The 19265-nt window shown below is 50.2% G+C and overlaps 1 protein-coding gene across 1 annotated transcript; it reads right to left on the bottom strand.

Moving 5' to 3' along the window:
• Positions 1 to 3531: 3531 nt before the first annotated feature.
• LOC144945384 (14-3-3 protein gamma-B) lies at positions 3532 to 17176 on the bottom strand. Its single transcript, XM_078873882.1, has 2 exons — positions 16822 to 17176; positions 3532 to 9140 (listed from the first exon to the last, which is right to left on the bottom strand). The coding sequence occupies exons 1-2, from the start codon at positions 16906 to 16908 to the stop codon at positions 8487 to 8489; spliced, it is 741 nt and encodes a 246-aa protein (XP_078730008.1). The 5' UTR covers positions 16909 to 17176; the 3' UTR covers positions 3532 to 8486.
• Between the last annotated feature and the right edge of the window lie 2089 nt (positions 17177 to 19265).

The raw sequence follows: 19265 nt of genomic DNA, 5'->3' as shown, positions 1-19265 counted from the left end.
ACTCTGCAAGCCTTGAGTCGGCAAATATTGATAGGGAGAAAAAAATACTTTCAAAGGTTTCACAATAAAGCAAAAATATTAACTCTGAGACAATGTGAGGGTACACGCAAGCATTTATTAAGATAAACATTTAATTCAGCTTGAAAGACATTAGGTGTCCACAGTTATATATAGTCCTGAATGAACACTTTACTTCAACATGCTTGATATAATACTCATTTACTAGTATATGTTACTATTAATAGATTCAAACAGAAAAGTCTAACATTGGCATGTAAAAAATAAAAATGATACACGCACACAAAACGTAATTGTGAAGGTTTAAAATACAGGTGAAAATAATAAATTACATAAAATACCTATTACCACATTCTCGCAAAAACACATACTACTACAACACCGATGTGTAGTAGGTTGCTAAACAGCAGCAATTATCAAACTATGGGCTACTGAAGATTACAGAGCTGCTAACCGTTTTTCTGCACGTTCAGTCACTCCTACGGCATGCATGCATGACAGAGATTACGGTCACATTCCATGGATTCCGAAGAGTCTATTAAAAGACAAAGCATCATTTAAAAAAATCGTGCGATTTGGCAAAAAAAAAAATCACAAATGAGACGAGTGGCTAACATCCACTCGGTTTGCCGCTCAGTTTTCTTCAGCTCCATGCACATCAAATGCATTCTTTAACACCGGTTCATTTCCACGCGCTATCGTCGTCACTAACAGTGACGGGAAAAAGCAATTCCAACAGTTAATCCCTGTCGTGAATTAAGTTCATCTGCGCAAATTACGTGGGTCAAACGTTTACACAGCACAACCCAAATGTCAAGATAATTCGGCTTCATTGTATTTGCCAAAAATCAACTATAAACGCCTTGAATCATGCCGCTCGCCAAAAGCTCCCAAGCAAATGTGTGCGCACACGCCACAGAGGAAGGAAAAGAGATAACACACACAAATCACCCGTTCCAGAAAAAAAAGAACTTTAGCCATGCAAACAAAAAAACACGAATCACTCGCACGTGAACGAAGCCTGAAAGTCACACTTTCCCAACCTACACGCACCGATTCATTAAAAACAAGATTGTCAATAAGGGAAAGAGATCATTATTTATCTGGTGACCTAGCAGGTTTCAACATTTTATGTTGACAAACGTTCATTTTTATTTTTCAATTGTAGTTTCTAAAGCGATGTCCTGAGGCTTACAACGCAAGAGTTGCCTCACCACCAGAGTAGCTCCGAGTACAGACGAGTTGAGAGCTGGCCAAGAGTTCTCGATTTGGATCAAGGTTGACAATTACGGACCGAGAAGGTCCAAAGTTGGGGGGTTGGGAATAGAGAGGCCAAATGCGTTGACGTTCAGTGACGCGGCTGAACACGGTTAGGGACGATGATCAGAATCTGTACTTTCCTGGAGGAATCTGATGAGCTATGAAGCTCGTTTTCACAGATGTCCAGCAGGGAGAGGTTCCACGGTGTAGAACTGGGAAAAATAATCAAGGCATGTCTGCTGTTTTGTCACCGTTAGCTGGGATCTATCCGAAAGTATCAATGAGGCTACACAACTTACAAAGTGTTTATCCGGATGGTGTAGGCCCAGAGCAAGCAACTCTGTGGAGCTCTTCACGAGCAGAGGTTTCAATCGACGTTAATCGTTGCACGCGCAAATTGTTTCTCCAGAAAATGCAATCCCGCCACACGTATGTGATGACAATGAAAATTGGTTAAGCGTAAGCAATATCTTTCAAACACGCAACATAACAAAAAATGGCCATTTACCGCTCACAAATAAAACGTAACAGTCCCGAGACCCAAACCCTGGATTCATATCCCGTCCGTTTAGCGCCGATTTAACCGAGCTTGTGAAACTCGCGGTAAACAGAGCCTCCAAAAAGATGCCAACAACGTGAGAAGTTGAAAACTGCCACCTGCCTGGCCTCAGAAGCGTCACTTGATAACTCGCGGGCAGGATATGACGTAAACACCTTCAAGTAGATTTGTTCCTGAGGTTTGTTCAGTCACGTGCCCGTCTGTGTAAAGAGTGCACCTTTCTCACCGCCAGTTTAAATGATAACCTGCCAAGTGTCAATAACGGTGGAAACGTCCTGCATAAGAACCTGCTTGGCATACGGACTGACCAAAGGTCAGACTACCTTTGCGACATGTAAAGTGATCCACGTGCAGCGATGGGTACAACAATACCCCCACCACCCCCTGCCACCGCACCAGATGCAAATAATTTTTTCGCTAATTCAGATTCACGATTCTTTTTTAACATTGTTGTGAATGTAGCGGCCTCGAGTGGTGGGACTCGACGGCGAACAACAGACACACGAGTCTTAAGACGCAGAGAACGTTACGTGCACGGTTCACATCGCTAAGGGGAGGACGCGCCGCTAACACCACCCGCTGTTCGCGAGCCACCAAGCGGCGTCGGACACGCACTCGTGGAAGCAGACTGGACTCTCTTCAATTTGCAAGACCTCCAGCAACACGACTGGTTATGCGTCCTCCGAGGTATACGCCAGAAAGAAATAATGGAATTTTTTTTTGTTGTATATTGAAAATTCAATGATTGTTATTCTTAAGTGGTTACTCAAGGTACTTTAGCTTTCGTTGAATTTTCCAGTTAAGTGTAAACCTAATAATGTTCAAGACATTCCAAAGAGGAAAGTTGAAAGGCAAGGTACAATTGTACGATTTACCCTGTACAGTACTGTACTGACAAGCTATGGGAGGGCAAAATTGCATCTCCTCCTCCACGTCTCCTTTTAACGCCCCGTCAACCGCCAAATTCATCCGAACCTGTCAGCAATTAATAACCTCGTTTTTATGCGCTCCAATCCTCATGGCAGAGGCTTTTCAAAGAACAGACAGGACACAGGCTCACACACACACTTTAAGATTCACTGCCAACGATGACCACAATACCCTGCTGGGATAAAATAACCCAAAAACGCCGACTTGAACCCCGCACACAACGGAGAAGCCAGTTTTCTTTTCTTTTGCTCAAATGACATGAGCGTTTTCCACGCGGCCACGAGGAAGTTTTACGATGCACACTGAAAAACGTACGCACGTATTTGTTCAAATCACGCTTGGAACTAAAAACTACAGAAGCGCTCAATTTTAACGACCGTATATTCATCGGCTCGTCTGTAAAGAACTGAAACTGAGACGGCGAGGCAAGGTGGTAACCTCCGGAATTCCACTTAAAAGCAAACACCCGGAGCATATCTGCATGACCAATTCCGCTTGTCCAGGTGGCTCTAAGCAATTTGTTCAAAACTGCTGCGGCTGGCCCGACGTGCTGCCCGCATCGGTCGATTTGGCGAGGGTCGTGGCACCGTCGGCAGGGAGTCACATTTATACTTGGGTAGCGTTGCATTGTGAATGAAGGCTCAAGTCCCGGGGATGTCAAACTCAATCAGACAACGGGACGGTTTTGGACTCAAATGCTTCTCCCGCCGGCCACACAGTTGGGCCGATGAAAAGCAAAAGCATAATAAACACCACCGTATAAATTTAGCAATTCAAAATCCAAAAGCACGGCTAAAGAGAGTTTTTTTTTTGACGGCATGACACGTGCCAAATCTCCCGTTTTCAATGTCCGGCTTAAATTCAGTTTGAATTTAGGTAAGGGCTTTGAAAAATATAACTAAAATTATATAAGTTGTAACAAATGAAAACACGTGGTGGGCCGGAGGAAGCGAATTGTGGTGCTGTGTGTTTGACACCCCTGGTCTAAGCCATTCTCAATGCGAACGTGGGATCACCGTAGGATTCCAAAAATCCGCTTGACCCACAGTGCTACACCCCAACCGTGTAGTTGCCGAGATGTCTACCTGGCAACCACTGCAGAAGAACCTTCAATAGTTGCTCGGATATTTCAGATGTGTGAATATCCGTTGGAGAATTGCTCCGGTCAAATGCAATCATGTTCAGTTAAGAACACCGTCATTCTGACTGCCACAAGCTTGCTACCTTGAAACCCTCTTGTCTTGCATTGCTCGGAAGCTTTCGCGATGGTGCAGTTGCCACAAAGCAGCCACTCGCAGCGCTGTAGCATCGTGACGTGGTGTATAACCCAATGTGTTGGGTAAATGACAAGTTTCTGGAGGCCTACGTGTGAAACGGACCGATGCGTTTCTATACAAATGAATTGTATTTTAAACGTTAGCAAAGTAATTATTCATATTTCACACATTAATAACAAACAAATAAAATATATATAACACTTTTAACCACAATTACGATAGCGAAAGGCAAGGCTTAACAGTAAATACGTTGCGCCAAACTGCCCTCACGTCTACAAGTCACGTTTGCATTATTAATGAGCTTCGCAGAGCTAATTCTCAAACAGCAAGAACAGTAACACCCAAGTGCAGCCTACGCTACGGTTCGCCGTGCAGCCATACTTCCCCCCCCCCTTCCTCTTTGCCTTCATCGTTCTCGAATGAGAAAATCAACTGGCAACCTTCCACCTTCCACCCCGTCCATCACCAAGAACAACGTCCCACATTCACTCCGCGCTCGCTCTCGGCGGCCGACTTTGCTTTGTGCACGCGAGGGCTGACCACCGTCCCCGTGCTTCCTACGATTGTGGCGACACTAATGAATCTCGGCGCACGCACGGACGCGGAACAACATTCCCCCAATGCAACGGACCCAAACACCCACGCGGTCACCGAGCATGGTAATATTAACAATGCCATTTAAGTAGACAGGAAAGAATGCGTCCCAAGACTGTTGAAGGCAGTTCCTGCACTAGGATGTTTTGCCAAGTCCACAAGCGGCACGTCGAAGGAAATCATAACCACCGGAGATAAACCCACACAACGCATGAAGGATCGCATTCAATGCTCCGTACAGATGGATTCAATCCACTTGCTGTACTGCCTGGTCACCTCAGAGCCCAGCAGCTTTGGAGTTTCACAAATGTGTGGTCCACCAACCCAGTTTTGCACAAACCACCGCACCTCGCTTCGTGTGGCACCCGACACAACGGAGTAATACAAAAACACAACCCCACGGTGACAGATGGATTACCTCATTGTGTTTTGGAGCTCCCAACACCGACACTATTAATTGTTAGTTTATGGGCACTTAACGACGAGGCTTTGCTCTGCACAACACAAACTTCTATAGGTGGGTTTGGCCTTCATCAGATCTGCTGCCAAACAAAAACGGGACAGGTTTCCACTGGACGGGATTGCTACCTGACATACAAATGTAAAACGTACGGACACTGGTCTGAACACTCTTCTACACTAATTTGTAAACAGAGTACTAACCATCGCGTACTAGGATGCCCCGCATGAGCCCAACGCCATCAAATTGAAAATACCAGCTGAGAGGACGGAACACAGCATACCTGGATGACAGAATATTAATACCAGCTGAGAGCACGGAACACAGCATACCTGGATGACAGAATATCAAACCGCATCTCTTGACCCGTTATCTGGTCAGAGGCTGGCTAGTTGAGAGTTGGTTCAGCAAGTTCAAAAAGCGCAGGGAGAGATACGCTCCAAATGTGCTCCCCTGCAACGTGACGACTTATCTACGGCTCCCGGTGCTGTTCCACGGCCCCGTTTGTGACATGACGTCATTGAAGCCCTTGCGGCTTCATTTTCAAACGCTGGTCTGACAATGAACACATCTTTTGACAAAGACCTTCACGGACAGTACACAGCGCGGGCATCAAATGGCTCCTACAGCACTTATGAGTTATGCGGTAGCCAACTTTAAACTGCTGTGTGTTGCCATAAAAGGCCACCAAATTCCAACTGATGGAGGGATGGTCGAGGCATCTGGAATGGTGGTCTGTGTCATGCAATGCCTTGCTTGTTGGAAGGCAGGAGAGTTATGATGTTTATGATTCTACCTCGGGGGCTGCAACTGCCTCTAACGCAGTGGTACAATGTTTCACGTAAAGTTGTAAAGGGCTGGGCTGTGTTGTGGCGCCGATGAATTAGTGCTCAATGGGCGACAGGCGTTTACATCTTCGTCATTACTTTAACCTGTTGGCAGATCTATTGCTTAACACAGAGCATCTACAATGTGAAACGAACCTTGGCAAATATCGGTTGGAGCTACAGTAAATCCTACCACACAAAACAGGACTACAAGCTGTAAAGTAACGTGAAGATACACTGGAAAATGACCGTCTATTACGAGAGTAAATGCGTCCAGTGCCCCCATAAAAATACAATCAACCCCAATTTGGCTAACGTGTGGCGAGAGAGCGGTGGTAATTTGGCAGTTCGTTAAATGCAAACCATTTGTACGAAGCCACTGTTCATCAATACAGATTACCGCCTGGTGACATCCAACCGCGGCAGGTTGTATTTAAAACGCACTGCCACTTTCACAGCACGATGAGCATATTTTGGGAGCAAGGTTAACCACGCCAATCGGGCAACCAACTCTATTGAGAAAACATTCAAGTTACCACTTGTGTTGGGTAATAAAACGTGTATCTATGTTTAACTATTTCCACACTATATGTAGCCAACCGTGCTAAATTGAGGTGTGGGGGAAGGACAACAAACTAAACACAAAAAGTTCTCAAGAAATTAGATTCAGATTTACAAGTGCATAGCTCCAGTGGCTTCCTAATATCGGAAGGGCGTTCCAGATGGCCGCAGAAGCGCATCTGCAGTGAAGCAAACGGCGAGAATATTTTTGTAACTGTCCAGCCTGGTGCTCCCGTGTCCCAGTTGACCTGTCGCCGATTGCACCGCATCAAAATAGTAAAATGAACACGCGATTATGCCCAGGAGTTGGAACGGTGTGAGAACATGGCCTTAGGGCACATCGTTAATGCAAATGGTGCGGGTCTTCTACGTTTTTGGAGGAGCGGGTTCTGAAAAGTATAAATTGGGTTAGAAATTAAATGCTATTTTGAGCTAGTGAAGAGGAGCTGTTTTTTTTTACTCGTAGGGAAAGCTGGGGGTGTGGCATTGGTGTGGCATTGGTGTGGCATTGGTGTGGCATTGGTGTGGCACGAGGAAGTTTGGAGATTACATACTCTGACCTCTTCAGTGAAGAATAAAGCTGATGGTGCTGCGGATGCCAACACGCAAGCAGCACATGGGAATTACAAGAGGCACCAAACTATACTTAGGTGCCTGGCTCAGTGTGTAATACTGTCATCTATGGCACATGACATGGAATTTAGTGCTTATCCAACAAGGGGCGTGAGGTCTGCCAATACAGCCATAGGGAACAAACTCACTCATGTTAAATCCCCAACACTTTAAAGGATGTATGCGCACACACCCCACAGACGGGGGAACGCACACTCTGATCCACGATTGAAATAAAGTGTCTCCGCGGACAGATCTAAACTAAAGATTCTTATCCGTACATCTCCTCTGCCAGAAGAGTAAAAAACGATGTATCGCAAGCCTGTTGGCGAGATATGTATATGGTGATCTCAAAATAATGAGAATGTACATGGCAACCGTTAATACAATCCATGTATGGAGTTACCGCCATGGCACAACTATATGGCAAATTCACATTGATAATGGCTGAAACACACAACACCACCGCAGACCAATGGAAACCTCGTCAGGTTTTTTTTTGCCAGACATCAAATGATCCGTGAATCGTTGTTAAGAAAACTGTGTTATTGGGCTAAAAACGTGGCATAGCTTCAGATGGGCAAAGCAAAACCTAGTTGCTGTCGATTGTGTAACATCAGCGCGAACGCTACATCGGTGGATGCAGCCTCAAAATTCTGATACGAATCACACGAGACTTCCCAGCAGAGTTGCTGCCGACTTTATTGATTTCCAAATTGAACAGGGCCCTAGTGGCCCCGAAGCAAGAACTAATGTAATGTAGCAATGTATCTGTTGGCATAGATTTTAAAGTGAAACATTCCGACAGCTACTTCAATATTGTTCAGCTGCCGCCGTTGGAATCTCCATGTTAACACTGCGACTGATACTTGTCCTTCTGGAGCATCACAAAATGAGACTGAGCACACGTAACATAAATAGAATCAACTAAATTGATTCGCCGGTGAAAATCTACCGAGGTGCAAAGTGATCGGTAAAATAAAGTACTATCACTATGGAGCTCGCTACCGTACTCAGCATCACGTTCTATGTAACATGGATGACGCACATAAGAATACAAAGGAATTCATTCGAGCACCTCTTTGATTAGCGAAATACTCGGCCCCAGCTCTTCCCGAGTGCCCCGCGCCAGGCGCGGTCGACACGAGAGCCGCGCGCGCGGGTCAGAGCGGGCGGCTCGCGCGAGAAACAATCGCCGCACGTGATGCGGGCGCAGCGGGAAACAAGAGGCTCGCAACATTTTGCTAACAAAGCAGAATCTAACTCATCCCCCATTGGTTGTGGCATGCGGTAGCTTTTTTAGTTTTCTTCGAGAGATCTTCGCTCCCTTTCAGGCTGTGCCATACACCTCTCTCTCCCCGCGCCGCCGCCGCCGCCACCTTCGCCTCCTAGTTTCCTTCTCCAGCCTCGTCGTCCTGCTGGTCGGAGGTCCACAGTGTGAGGTTGTCTCGGAGGAGCTGCATGATTAGCGTCGAGTCTTTGTACGAGTCCTCGTTCAGGGAGTCCAACTCGGCGATGGCCTCGTCGAAGGCCGTCTTGGCCAACTGGCACGCCTGCTCGGGCGCGTTCTGGATCTCGTAGTAGAAGACGGAGAAGTTGAGCGCGAGGCCCAGGCGGATGGGGTGCGTGGGCATCATCTGCTCCTTGCTCACCTCGTACGCCTCCTTGTACGCCTTCTCCGAGTTGGACACGACGTGGTCGCGCTTCTCCCCGGTGGCCACCTCGGCGAGGTAGCGGAAGTAGTCGCCCTTCATCTTGAGGTAGAACACCTTGCTCTCGTACTGCGGGTGGTCGCAGCGCGGGATGAGGTGGTTGTCGAGCAGGTTGAGCACGTCTCCGCACACCGCCTCGAGCTCCTGCTCGATCTTCTCGCGGTAGCTGCGCACCAGCCCCAGGCGCTTCTCGTTGCCGTCCGTCGCCGTCTTCTGCTCGATGCTGCTGATGACGCGCCAGGCCGAGCGGCGCGCCCCCACCACGTTCTTGTAGGCCACCGACAGCAGGTTGCGCTCCTCGTTGGACAGCGGCTCTGTCAGCTCGGTCACCTGGCGACGACGACACAGCCGGTGGGGGGGGGGGCAACGCACGATCATTACCCACGATACAGTTTTCTAGGCTCGCCCGGGTCAAGGGTCAAGGTTCAAGGCAGTGTTTTACGATCGAGTGAGCGTTGTGATAACGACTGGTGCCGTTTGCCTTGCGAAAGTGGTGACATTCCTCGTTACTTTGGCGAGTCATCATGCCCATAAGACAACCGCTTATGATTTAATCATGCATCATCGTCGTCGTCATCAGCCATGATCAATCCACTGCTGGGTGAAGGTCTCCGCAAGCCGGAGCCACCATTCACAATCCTGCGATGCAACAACCAATCCAGCACCTACACAGGAACTCATCTAAGCCAATGGTGGAAATTCCACATCCCTATGGTGAGATAATATATCCACAGGTCAACCACTGTTGAGTTACCAATAATTGACGAAAGAAAGGTGAAAATAATGATACATGATGATAATTGATGAGCCAAGTCAAACACTGACTGGGATTTGTAGTTGCAAAAAGAAAAATGGTTTAGTTGTAGAATATTTATTTTTAGTGATTTGCTTTGTATTCCTATCGGTTTTTTGATTCTTTGTAATTGTAACTTTCTGACCTTCCCCTACTGGACATCTTTGAAAAATAGCTTCATAGCTCATCGGATTTGTCCAGAAAATTTTCATTCCGTACTGCTTGATTCACTATTAATAACAATTTAACTAACTCAACGGAAGGGGGTGAGGTCTTATATTCCACGTTGAAACGAGCAAACCGTGGATGCATGCATCTGCATAAGAGCATGTGAAAAATATTCGACGGTGGAAAGGATCAAAATTAAACCTTATATTATTCATCCGGACGATAAAATGGCAACAATTTAACGTGGATATAATCGATGCGTCTCCCAGGCCAGAACAACACTGGCCTGACGTCTCCACTGGTGAGCCCCCAACCAGCGGGTACATTCCACAGCCCCATGATAGGGGCCAGGCTATTCATAGACCAGCCACTGGTGAATTCCCTCAAAGCGTTACTAATTTTATCAACGCCAGAGGGATGATGGGCCTAGTCAACGCCTTAGTAAGGCACTTTTTAGTTGAGTGAAACCACCGATCAGGATTTCATTGAGCAGTCAATGTTAAGCTTTTCTCCACATCAGTGTTCTACGACGTTGTTCATAAGTTCACTGTGGTTATCACAAGGATTGATAAAAATCTGAATACACAATACTGTACTTGTTTAATTCATCATACGGATAACCGTTAACAATGCGCTACTCAATGGCAGGCGTACGCGCATTTTTAAATGACAGTACAACGAAAATAATGTCTTATTTATTGAGGATGGCCTCAGTCTCAGGATGGTGCCACATTGGGGAGTTCTATTTTTTGCAAGAGGGTGATTTCGATGCGACATTATTCCAGGGTAATAGGAGAAAACTCGCAAACTGCGGATACCACGGAAGTCTGCGTGGGAGTGGCAAATCCATTCGCCATATGGTCATTGCTTGGCCACATTTACAACTCAATGAATGTGGCGCCGGCCGCAGTGGCTAGGAGATGTTAACTCCCTCGCCTGGTATGGAGGAGGTCGTGGGTTCGATCCCGACCCTGACGCCTGCTGCTGTATATTATTTGGAGTTTGCATGTTCTCTCTCCCCGTGGTTTGCGTGCATTTTTCTCCGGGTGCTCCAGTTTTTCCTTCAACATTTATAAACATGCGTTTAAGAGTATAGGGCTGCAATAAATTGCCACGTGATAAGCCACTTTGTTGAGCTATCATTTGTGGCCAGGTCGCTTCTGAAAAAGAGCTATACAGCTCAGTGAGCCTTACCTGGTAAAATAAAAACTAGTCTAATTTTCAATGGGTTTAAAGTCCAAATGAAAATGCTAACCGCTGCATGAACCATGAACCCCCATCGGCAGAGCACAAAATGAGAGGCGCGAACGAGCGTGACTGGGTTATATTTATAGCCAGAATAAAAAAATACAAAGAGGGTGTCAATGCTCAAAGGATCATTATTAGGGTGATGATAATCTATAATGGCAGCCCTGTACCAATGGTAGAGACTGATTCCACATTCCCATTGTGTGAGCCTAAAGTTGATTTGTGCAGACACTACAGGTTAGAAACTGTCCAAATGATCCCTGAAAGGACTCAATCCAGAATGATACATAGTGCACACTAGGGATGGGCTTTGGATTTTAAAAAAGCAACTCACATTTTGGATGTTAAGAAAAATTACGGAACATTTTTTGGAAGATTTACATTGCGTAATAATTCAACATGTTTTCCGGCTAGCAAACCTAATATCAACCTATGCCACGACACCATTCTGGACGCAAAAGCGTGGACATGACGACGCGTTAGTGGCGTAACTTTGTGACGTCATGTTTCCAGATCAACCCAAATTAAAAAATATAAGATAATCTGAAATGTTTAACCTTAGCCTGGGGTTTGGGATTTTTCATATAAAAAAAATTGGGAACACATCCCTAGTACACACATAGATCCATGAATGTATAATAACCCAACAAATAGTTTTTACTTCAATGGCTAAAATTGAAACGCTAAAAATAATGCATGCTAATTATATTCAGCATGATATTCATGAGCAGCAGAGGCTCAAGCATCAATGAGTTGACAGGAACTGCAGTCAGCCCCCCAAACCCCTCCAGCTCAGCAGCTTCCCCCCCCCCCTACTGCTTACACCACCCCCTACTGCTTACCCACCACCCTCCACTGCTTCCACGGGCAGGAAAAAACACCACCCCAACCTCTTTGCATCCAGACACATTACACGGACTCACTTGTAACCAAGTCCTGCTATCCCAGCAAAGGCGAGCAAGGCTGATAACATTACGTCTTTTTTGTTCACCTCCTCAGTTATAAATAAAAATGATTTACTGTGTACATAGCCGAGCCCAAGGGGTCTGTTCAGACGGATGTGGGCCGGCACTTGTCTTCCTTAGCCAACCTGTGCCAGTGAAGGGAATTCTCCATCCCTATGTCAGGGGCCAGTCCTTCCAGAAGACAACGGTTGGGCCGTTACAAAATAGTGCTCGTTTGTTCCACTCGATGCGAATGAGGAGCCGAGTCATCTCCCAACACCTCCAATTAACACGGCTGGCTACGTACGGTGAAAAATAAGTTCAACATACACACAACGAGGAGTTTAAACTCACGAACTTAACAATTTCAATCATTTTCTGAAAAAACATCAAGTCATAAAAGTGTGAAAAATATTTTTAAAATGCACAGAACAGTCATCAACTCTTACAATCACATCACCCTTCCATTCGGTGTAAAGGAACCCCTTGACCCCGACATCTGAGTCGCGAATGCCACCTCAAACATTATTCTGGGCACCGTGGTAGAACTCGGTCCATCCTCCTGCGTCGCTGTTTAATCAACGGGATGCCATCAGAGTGTATTACAGCATTCTGTGCGCTTTTTATGGGTGCACAAATTACGTAACAGCCTTTTTAAAGACACCTTTCCAATAACAGACCTCCTTCCATAATGTGATATTAATGAGGTCATGATTCGATTTTTTTGTCCTTTTGGTGCATGCAGTCTAAGGGACAGCAAGGTTTTCATGAATTTCAAATTATACGATTTGTCAATAATTCATATGTGCACCGCCCATTTGATGCATATATTGTGAGCTCATGAATACATTTTCATTGACAAATCTTTGCGTGCAGATTTTTTGCACAAGTAACCTTTAGACGGGCGGAGTGGCAGCGCAGTGCGCAGCGCAAACCTGACGCGCAATCGGTGCTTAGCGCAATGCGCTAGGAACCTGGCAACCCCGAGTTCGATTCCCGCCGCAGCCGACATCGGCGGTGAGTAATATCTGGAACCGGCCCTGGATCCCTCAACGGGTTCCCTTTGCAAACTCCGCACTGACCAGTGCGGTGAAGTATGGTCTAACAACTACCACAGACCGAGGCCCACAGAGGGCTTCAATCCAGACAAAGGAGCTATATATTAGTAACGGTTTAAATATCGGCATCCACTTCATTGCTTGATGGTCGTCTTAATATGCACGTATGTGCAAGTCATTGCACGAACAAGCCAAGATGGCAGTGGCCGTGCACTCTGTGGAGCAGTGGTGGATTAATTCTCCACACAGCCACTGCGGATTACCACCAGCAATCTTTGCGAAGGGTGGTGACCGTCAACGTTCACACAAAGCGGTACCCATTTTTATCAAAACCTGACGCGCGATTGGTTAAGTTGACCTCCGATTTGTGCTCCGATGACGGTGCCAACCACCCGGCCTGCCTGTCGTGAAGAGAGAGTGAGCCCAGTATTTGGTCGTGGTACCGTGGGTTATATTTATTCATGATGGGTCTATGTTTAACCGCAGTGCCCCGATTTCCACATCCATCTTGAGAAGGCTGCACACACGCATGTTTTTTTGCACAGCCGTATATATTCCCCTAAATACACAGCTTTACAATGGGATGTTAATAACACTAAATAATCTGCTTTTGCTTATCAGCTAACAGAAAACTGTTCAAATATCAAGTGTCCAAATTTTGAAGAATTCAAAGGCACGTCATTGAAAAACACCATCTCGAGACGATATTTAATTTACCAGATATTCATTATTGAGCCAAAACGTATTTTTGTCAGGAAGGTCCTGGGAATGTGGCCAATTCCCAATGAGTGTATTTGGGACCAAACCGGAGTTCCCAGAGAAGACTTGCACACGAGGGGACAACACTCCCATAGCCCACACACAGATGCGTTTTGGAACTACAATGCTGTCCTCCTCGTAAACCTCATAAGCCCAGCAGGTGTGGGAAGGGTCACAAAAACATGCTCCGCAAACCTTTGCACTCTGATTTACAGGCGTGCGGCACCACGCCCAACGCAATTAACCCGCCTGCCCTCTCCCTTGTAAAGAAGAAGATGCCAGGGCTCATGGACATTACCCTCACGGGGCCCCCATGACATCCACCCACCACGGTGTCACACAGGACCTTCCTTGAAACACCAGGCCTCCAGTACCTGTCAGACTACATCCACCCTTCTCGAGTCCACGATGATCATCCAGTCCCTCTCCTCCTCCCTGGTTTCCCACCTCTCTGCCAGACGTGTGAAAAAGAGCTTCATAGCTCAACGGATTTCTCCAGGACAAATAATGATTCTGAGGTTTCTCAGGCCCCCAATCCCCTCTACAGTCCTCTGGGTCACCCCAAGGATTGCAGTCCCTCACCAGTGCCCCTTTGATGTATCCGATCCCCTTAATCGCTCCAAGGTTCCATCATTCGTAAAATTCCTCTCGTACCGCCCGGCTCCCTCCTTCCCGATACGCACCACGGCCCCCCCCGCCCACCACGTGACCTCTCCGTGATCGTTCTGGCTCCACATTCAGTGCCAGGGACCCCTCTCGCCTGATCCCCCACGCCTCCAAATCTTGCATTGGTCATCGTCCCCCACCGCTCCATCTCCTCTGTTGCGCCCATTGCACCTCCTGGCTCCCCCACCCCCCAATTGCTACCACTGTCCCACCGTTCTTCTGCCTTGCTCCACTCACCCACCCACCCTGCTGCCCCCCCCCTTCTCACCGAGTCCCACCAACCCCCATAGTCTCTCCCCTCAATCCCACGGCTCCTCTCGCCTAACCCCTCTCATCTGTTAAATCTCCCCTCGTCCTTCACTCGATCCCCTCGCGAACCCCTTGGACTGTAACTCGCTTCAATCGCCATCCCCATCAATTTGTCTTCACCTCGTCTCCCCCATGGACCCCCCCCCTCACCCCCTCCACGTCACCCTCCACCGTCTCTCGTCCACCCCCAATATCCCATTCTATCCCCTCGATCCCCTTTCACTCTCTCATCGATCCCCAGATTTACCCCCCTGCTGCTCCTATCCCCCGAATCCTTCATAAACTCGTCGCTTACAGTCCCTGGCTCGACCTTTGCCGCACTCAGCCCCCTGCTCCCCCCTCATCCCCTTCCTTGATCCCCTCGTCCCTCCCTCATCCCCCCTGCTCCCCCCTCGTCCCTCCCTCATCCCCTGTCCTTGACCCCCTCGTCCCTCCCTCACCCCCTGTCCTTCATCCCCTTGTCCCTCCCTCATCCCCTCTCCTTGACCCCCTTGATAGCTGCTCGCCCTGCCCCGACGGTCTCCCACCGTTACTTCTACACCCCCGCCCGCCCATCGCTCACCCCGATCTGCCACAACACCAACATCCATCCCCTCGCCTCTCATGATCCCCTCCATACCCTCCCCCCACGCCCCATCCCCCTCAGACCCGCATCGTCCCCGCCTCTCCCTTCGCACCTCTTCACCCCCTCGTCTCTCCTTCAATGGATCCCCTTCATGCCCCCCCCCCCCATGTCCAATCGATTCCACATCGCACCCCCTCGATCCCCTCCCTCAGTCTCACCCCCTCGATCTCCTCCCCGAATCCATTCACTGCCCATTGGATCCCCCGATTCTGCCGCGATCCCCTCACGATCCCCTTCACCGCTGCATCTTCACCACGACCCCCTCGCCAGACCCTCGTCTCCCTCCACGCGTCCCCCGCGATCCCCTCACACCCTCTGACCCCCTTCCCCAGATGCCTCCCTGCTCCCCCTCGCAGTCACTTTCCCCTCGACCCCCTTCCCCCTCCACTCGTCCTCAGCCTCTCGTCACCACCCCCCACCCCGTGTCCCCTCGCCTCTCTCGCTCCCCTCATCCCCTCGATCCCCCCGGCCAGGACTCCCGTTCCCGCCCCCTAAGAACCCCCCTCATCCCCTCTCTCTCCTCTGCCGTTCATCCCCTCGATCCCTCCCCCACCCCAAGAACCCTCCTCATCCCCTCTCTCCCCTCTGCCGTTCATCCCCTCGATACCTTCCCTCCCTCAACCCCGTCCGCCCGTCTCGCCTCGCTCGCCGCGTGATATCATCCCCTCACCCCTCGCTCGCACCGCCCGAACCCCTTCCCGCCCCTCTCATCCCCTCTCTCTCTCCCCTCATCCCCTCTCTCCCCCCCCCTCATCCCCTCTCTCCCCCCCCCTCATCCCCTCTCTCTCCCCTCATCCCCTCTCTCTCCCCTCATCCCCTCTCTCTCTCCCCCCCCTCATCCCCTCTCTCTCCCCCCCCTCATCCCCTCTCTCTCCCCCCCCTCATCCCCTCTCTCTCTCCCCTCATCCCCTCTCTCTCTCCCCCCCCCTCATCCCCTCTCTCTCCCCCCCCTCATCCCCTCTCTCTCCCCCCCCTCATCCCCTCTCTCTCTCCCCCCTCATCCCCTCTCTCTCTCCCCTCATGCCCTCTCTCTCTCCCCCCCCTCATCCCCTCTCTCTCTCCCCTCATCCCCTCTCTCTCTCCCCCCCCCCCTCATCCCCTCTCTCTCCCCCCCCTCATCCCCTCTCTCTCCCCCCCCTCATCCCCTCTCTCTCTCCCCCCTCATCCCCTCTCTCTCTCCCCTCATGCCCTCTCTCTCTCCCCCCCCTCATCCCCTCTCTCTCTCCCCTCATCCCCTCTCTCTCTCCCCCCCCCCCCTCATCCCCTCTCTCTCCCCCCCCTCATCCCCTCTCTCTCCCCCCCCTCATCCCCTCTCTCTCTCCCCCCTCATCCCCTCTCTCTCTCCCCTCATGCCCTCTCTCTCTCCCCCCCCTCATCCCCTCTCTCCCCCCCCTCATCCCCTCTCTCCCCTCATCCCCTCCCCCCGCCCGTGGGGTCTCACCGCCTTCATGGCGGCCGCCATGTCGTCGTAGCGCTCCGCCTGCTCGGCCAGGCGCGCCCTCTGCACCAGCTGCTCGCGCTCCGCCATCTCAGCCGCGCACGCGCTTCAACGCCGCTGCTGCTGCTCCGACTGCTGCTGCTGATGCACTGGCTCAGCTGCTGCCTGCTGCTGCTGGTGATGAGGCTGTGGAGCTTCGTGCTGCTGCTGCTGGTGACGAGGCTGTGGAGCTTCGTGCTGCTGCTGCTGGTGACGAGGCTGTGGAGCTTCGTGCTGCTGCTGCTGCGTCGTCGTCTCCGCTGCTGCTGCTGCGGCTACGAGCGCCGCCGCGGTCACGTCTCTCGCCTTGCCGCACTGCGCATGCGCGAAGCCCCCCCCCCCTTGCCCCGCCCCCCACGTCCCCCGCCCCCGCTTCGCGGAAGCTTCGAGAGAGGAGGCGGAGGGAGGGAGAGGAGGAGACGCGGCGAGGAGTGGTTCTCTCTCTCTCTGGCTGTGTGTGTGTCGACAGTGCGGCATTCGCTGCTGCGGGCGATTCTAGCATCACGGACGTCCTCTGGACGTAACCGTCCGTCCCGTTCGGCCCTTCCCTCGAGCAAGGCAGCGCATTCCCCCCCCCCGCGCCCCTCATATACCAGCCCACGCGGTCTTTGGCCGTAACCTTCCGTCCCTCCAGCCAGCAAAACTTTTTGGGACATTGCACGAAGTGAGGCGAGGTGCGGAGGCGGCGGCGTATCCCGAGGCGGAGATACACGTGGAGGGGGTGGGGTGACGTCATCGCGCAGACCTGCGCCAGGCAGGCAGACATCCATTCCAGACAGACAGACATCCAGGCAGACATGCAGGCAGACATCCAGGCAGACATGCAGGCAGACATCCAGACAGACAGACAGGCAGACATCCAGACAGGCAAACAGACAGGCAGGCAGACAGACATCCAGACAGACAGGCAGACATACATCTAGGTAGACAGGCAGGCAGGTATACCTGTCCATGATAATCCGATGTTATTTAACCCCACAGTACTGTGTTCCTAAAATCCTATGAGCAGTTTTATAAGCATCGTGCCGAACCAATTCACAGAAACAGCGTTTTGGATTGACCCACCACATCGCGTGTTTAAAGACGTTGTTTTTATTTCACCGGGTAAGGTCCCACTGAGCTGTGTAGCTCTTTCCCAGAAGCCACCTGGCCACCACAACGAAGTGGCGGCTTTTCACGGGTGGTGGGTGGGTAGGTGGGTGGATGGTGAGTGGTGGGTGGGTGGTGGGTAGGTGGGTGGGTGGTGGGTGGGTGGGTAGGTGGTGAGTGGTGGGTGGGTGGTGGGTAGGTGGTGAGTGGTGGGTAGGTGGTGGGTGGATGGTGAGTGGTGGGTAGGTGGTGGGTAGGTGGTGGGTGAGTGGTGGGTGGGTGGGTGGTGGGTAGGTGGTGGGTAGGTGGTGGGTAGGTGGGGGGTGGTGGGTGGGTGGTGAGTGAGTGGTGGGTGGGTGGTGGGTAGGTGGTGAGTGGTGGGTAGGTGGTGGGTGGATGGTGAGTGGTGGGTAGGTGGTGGGTGGTGGGTGGGTGGTGAGTGGTGGGTGGGTGGTGGGTAGGTGGTGGGTGGTGGGTAGGTGGGTAGGTGGTGGTGGGTAGGTGGTGGGTGGGTGGTGAGTGGGTGGTGGTGGGTGGTTGATTCAGAAATGTATCTGTGCCAGGTAGGCAGTGCTCACTGTGAAATGAATATGGAGGATATATCAGAATCCACACATTGCGAGTGGAGGAGGAATCCGATGAGCTATGAAGCTCTTTTATCACAGATGTCCAGAAGGGACACGGGGGTAAGAACGTCACAACAACAAACAGTACAACAAACACGATAGGAGTGAAATAACAATAACGGTAAAATAACACAAACAAATACAGCACTAAAGCATCCCCATCCTACCAGACAAAGCCCACTGAGATATTAACTTAGTTTTAAAAAAAACGACCTGGCTATCACAAGTGATGGCTCAACAAAGTGGCTCTCATCATTTGGACATCCATGGCAAGTGAGAAAATGCCTGAGGGTTGTGGGGGTGAAAATTTGAATCAACAACAACAAAAATCCCCATCACTTTTTACTTGTTGATATTTTTCCCCCTACCGCTCTCCGACGACGAATCGAGTGTTGGCGCGGTGTGGACTCACCTCCGTTCCCCCCCCCTCCACCCCCCCCGGCTCCTCGCTCCTGCGTCGTCCGCCTTGGCCCCGAGCCGCCACGTGCGCGGAGAGTCGTGGACACGAAACACAAATCGCTCCGTGCCCCATAACCCAGTGGGGGCAGAGTTTCCGGCTCGCACTCGACAGCCTTCATATTCTTAGGTTTTTTCGGTAAAGTCACGTAGGTAAAAAATTAAAATTAATAGAAGTAAAATAAAAAAAATATTAAAAAATCACGACGTTTCGGAGGCAACACTAGCTTCCGTCTT

This window comes from Lampetra fluviatilis, chromosome 37 (assembly GCF_964198595.1).
Source record: "Lampetra fluviatilis chromosome 37, kcLamFluv1.1, whole genome shotgun sequence".
Lineage (NCBI taxonomy): Eukaryota > Metazoa > Chordata > Hyperoartia > Petromyzontiformes > Petromyzontidae > Lampetra > Lampetra fluviatilis.
This window is presented reverse-complemented; position numbering and strand designations above follow the sequence as displayed.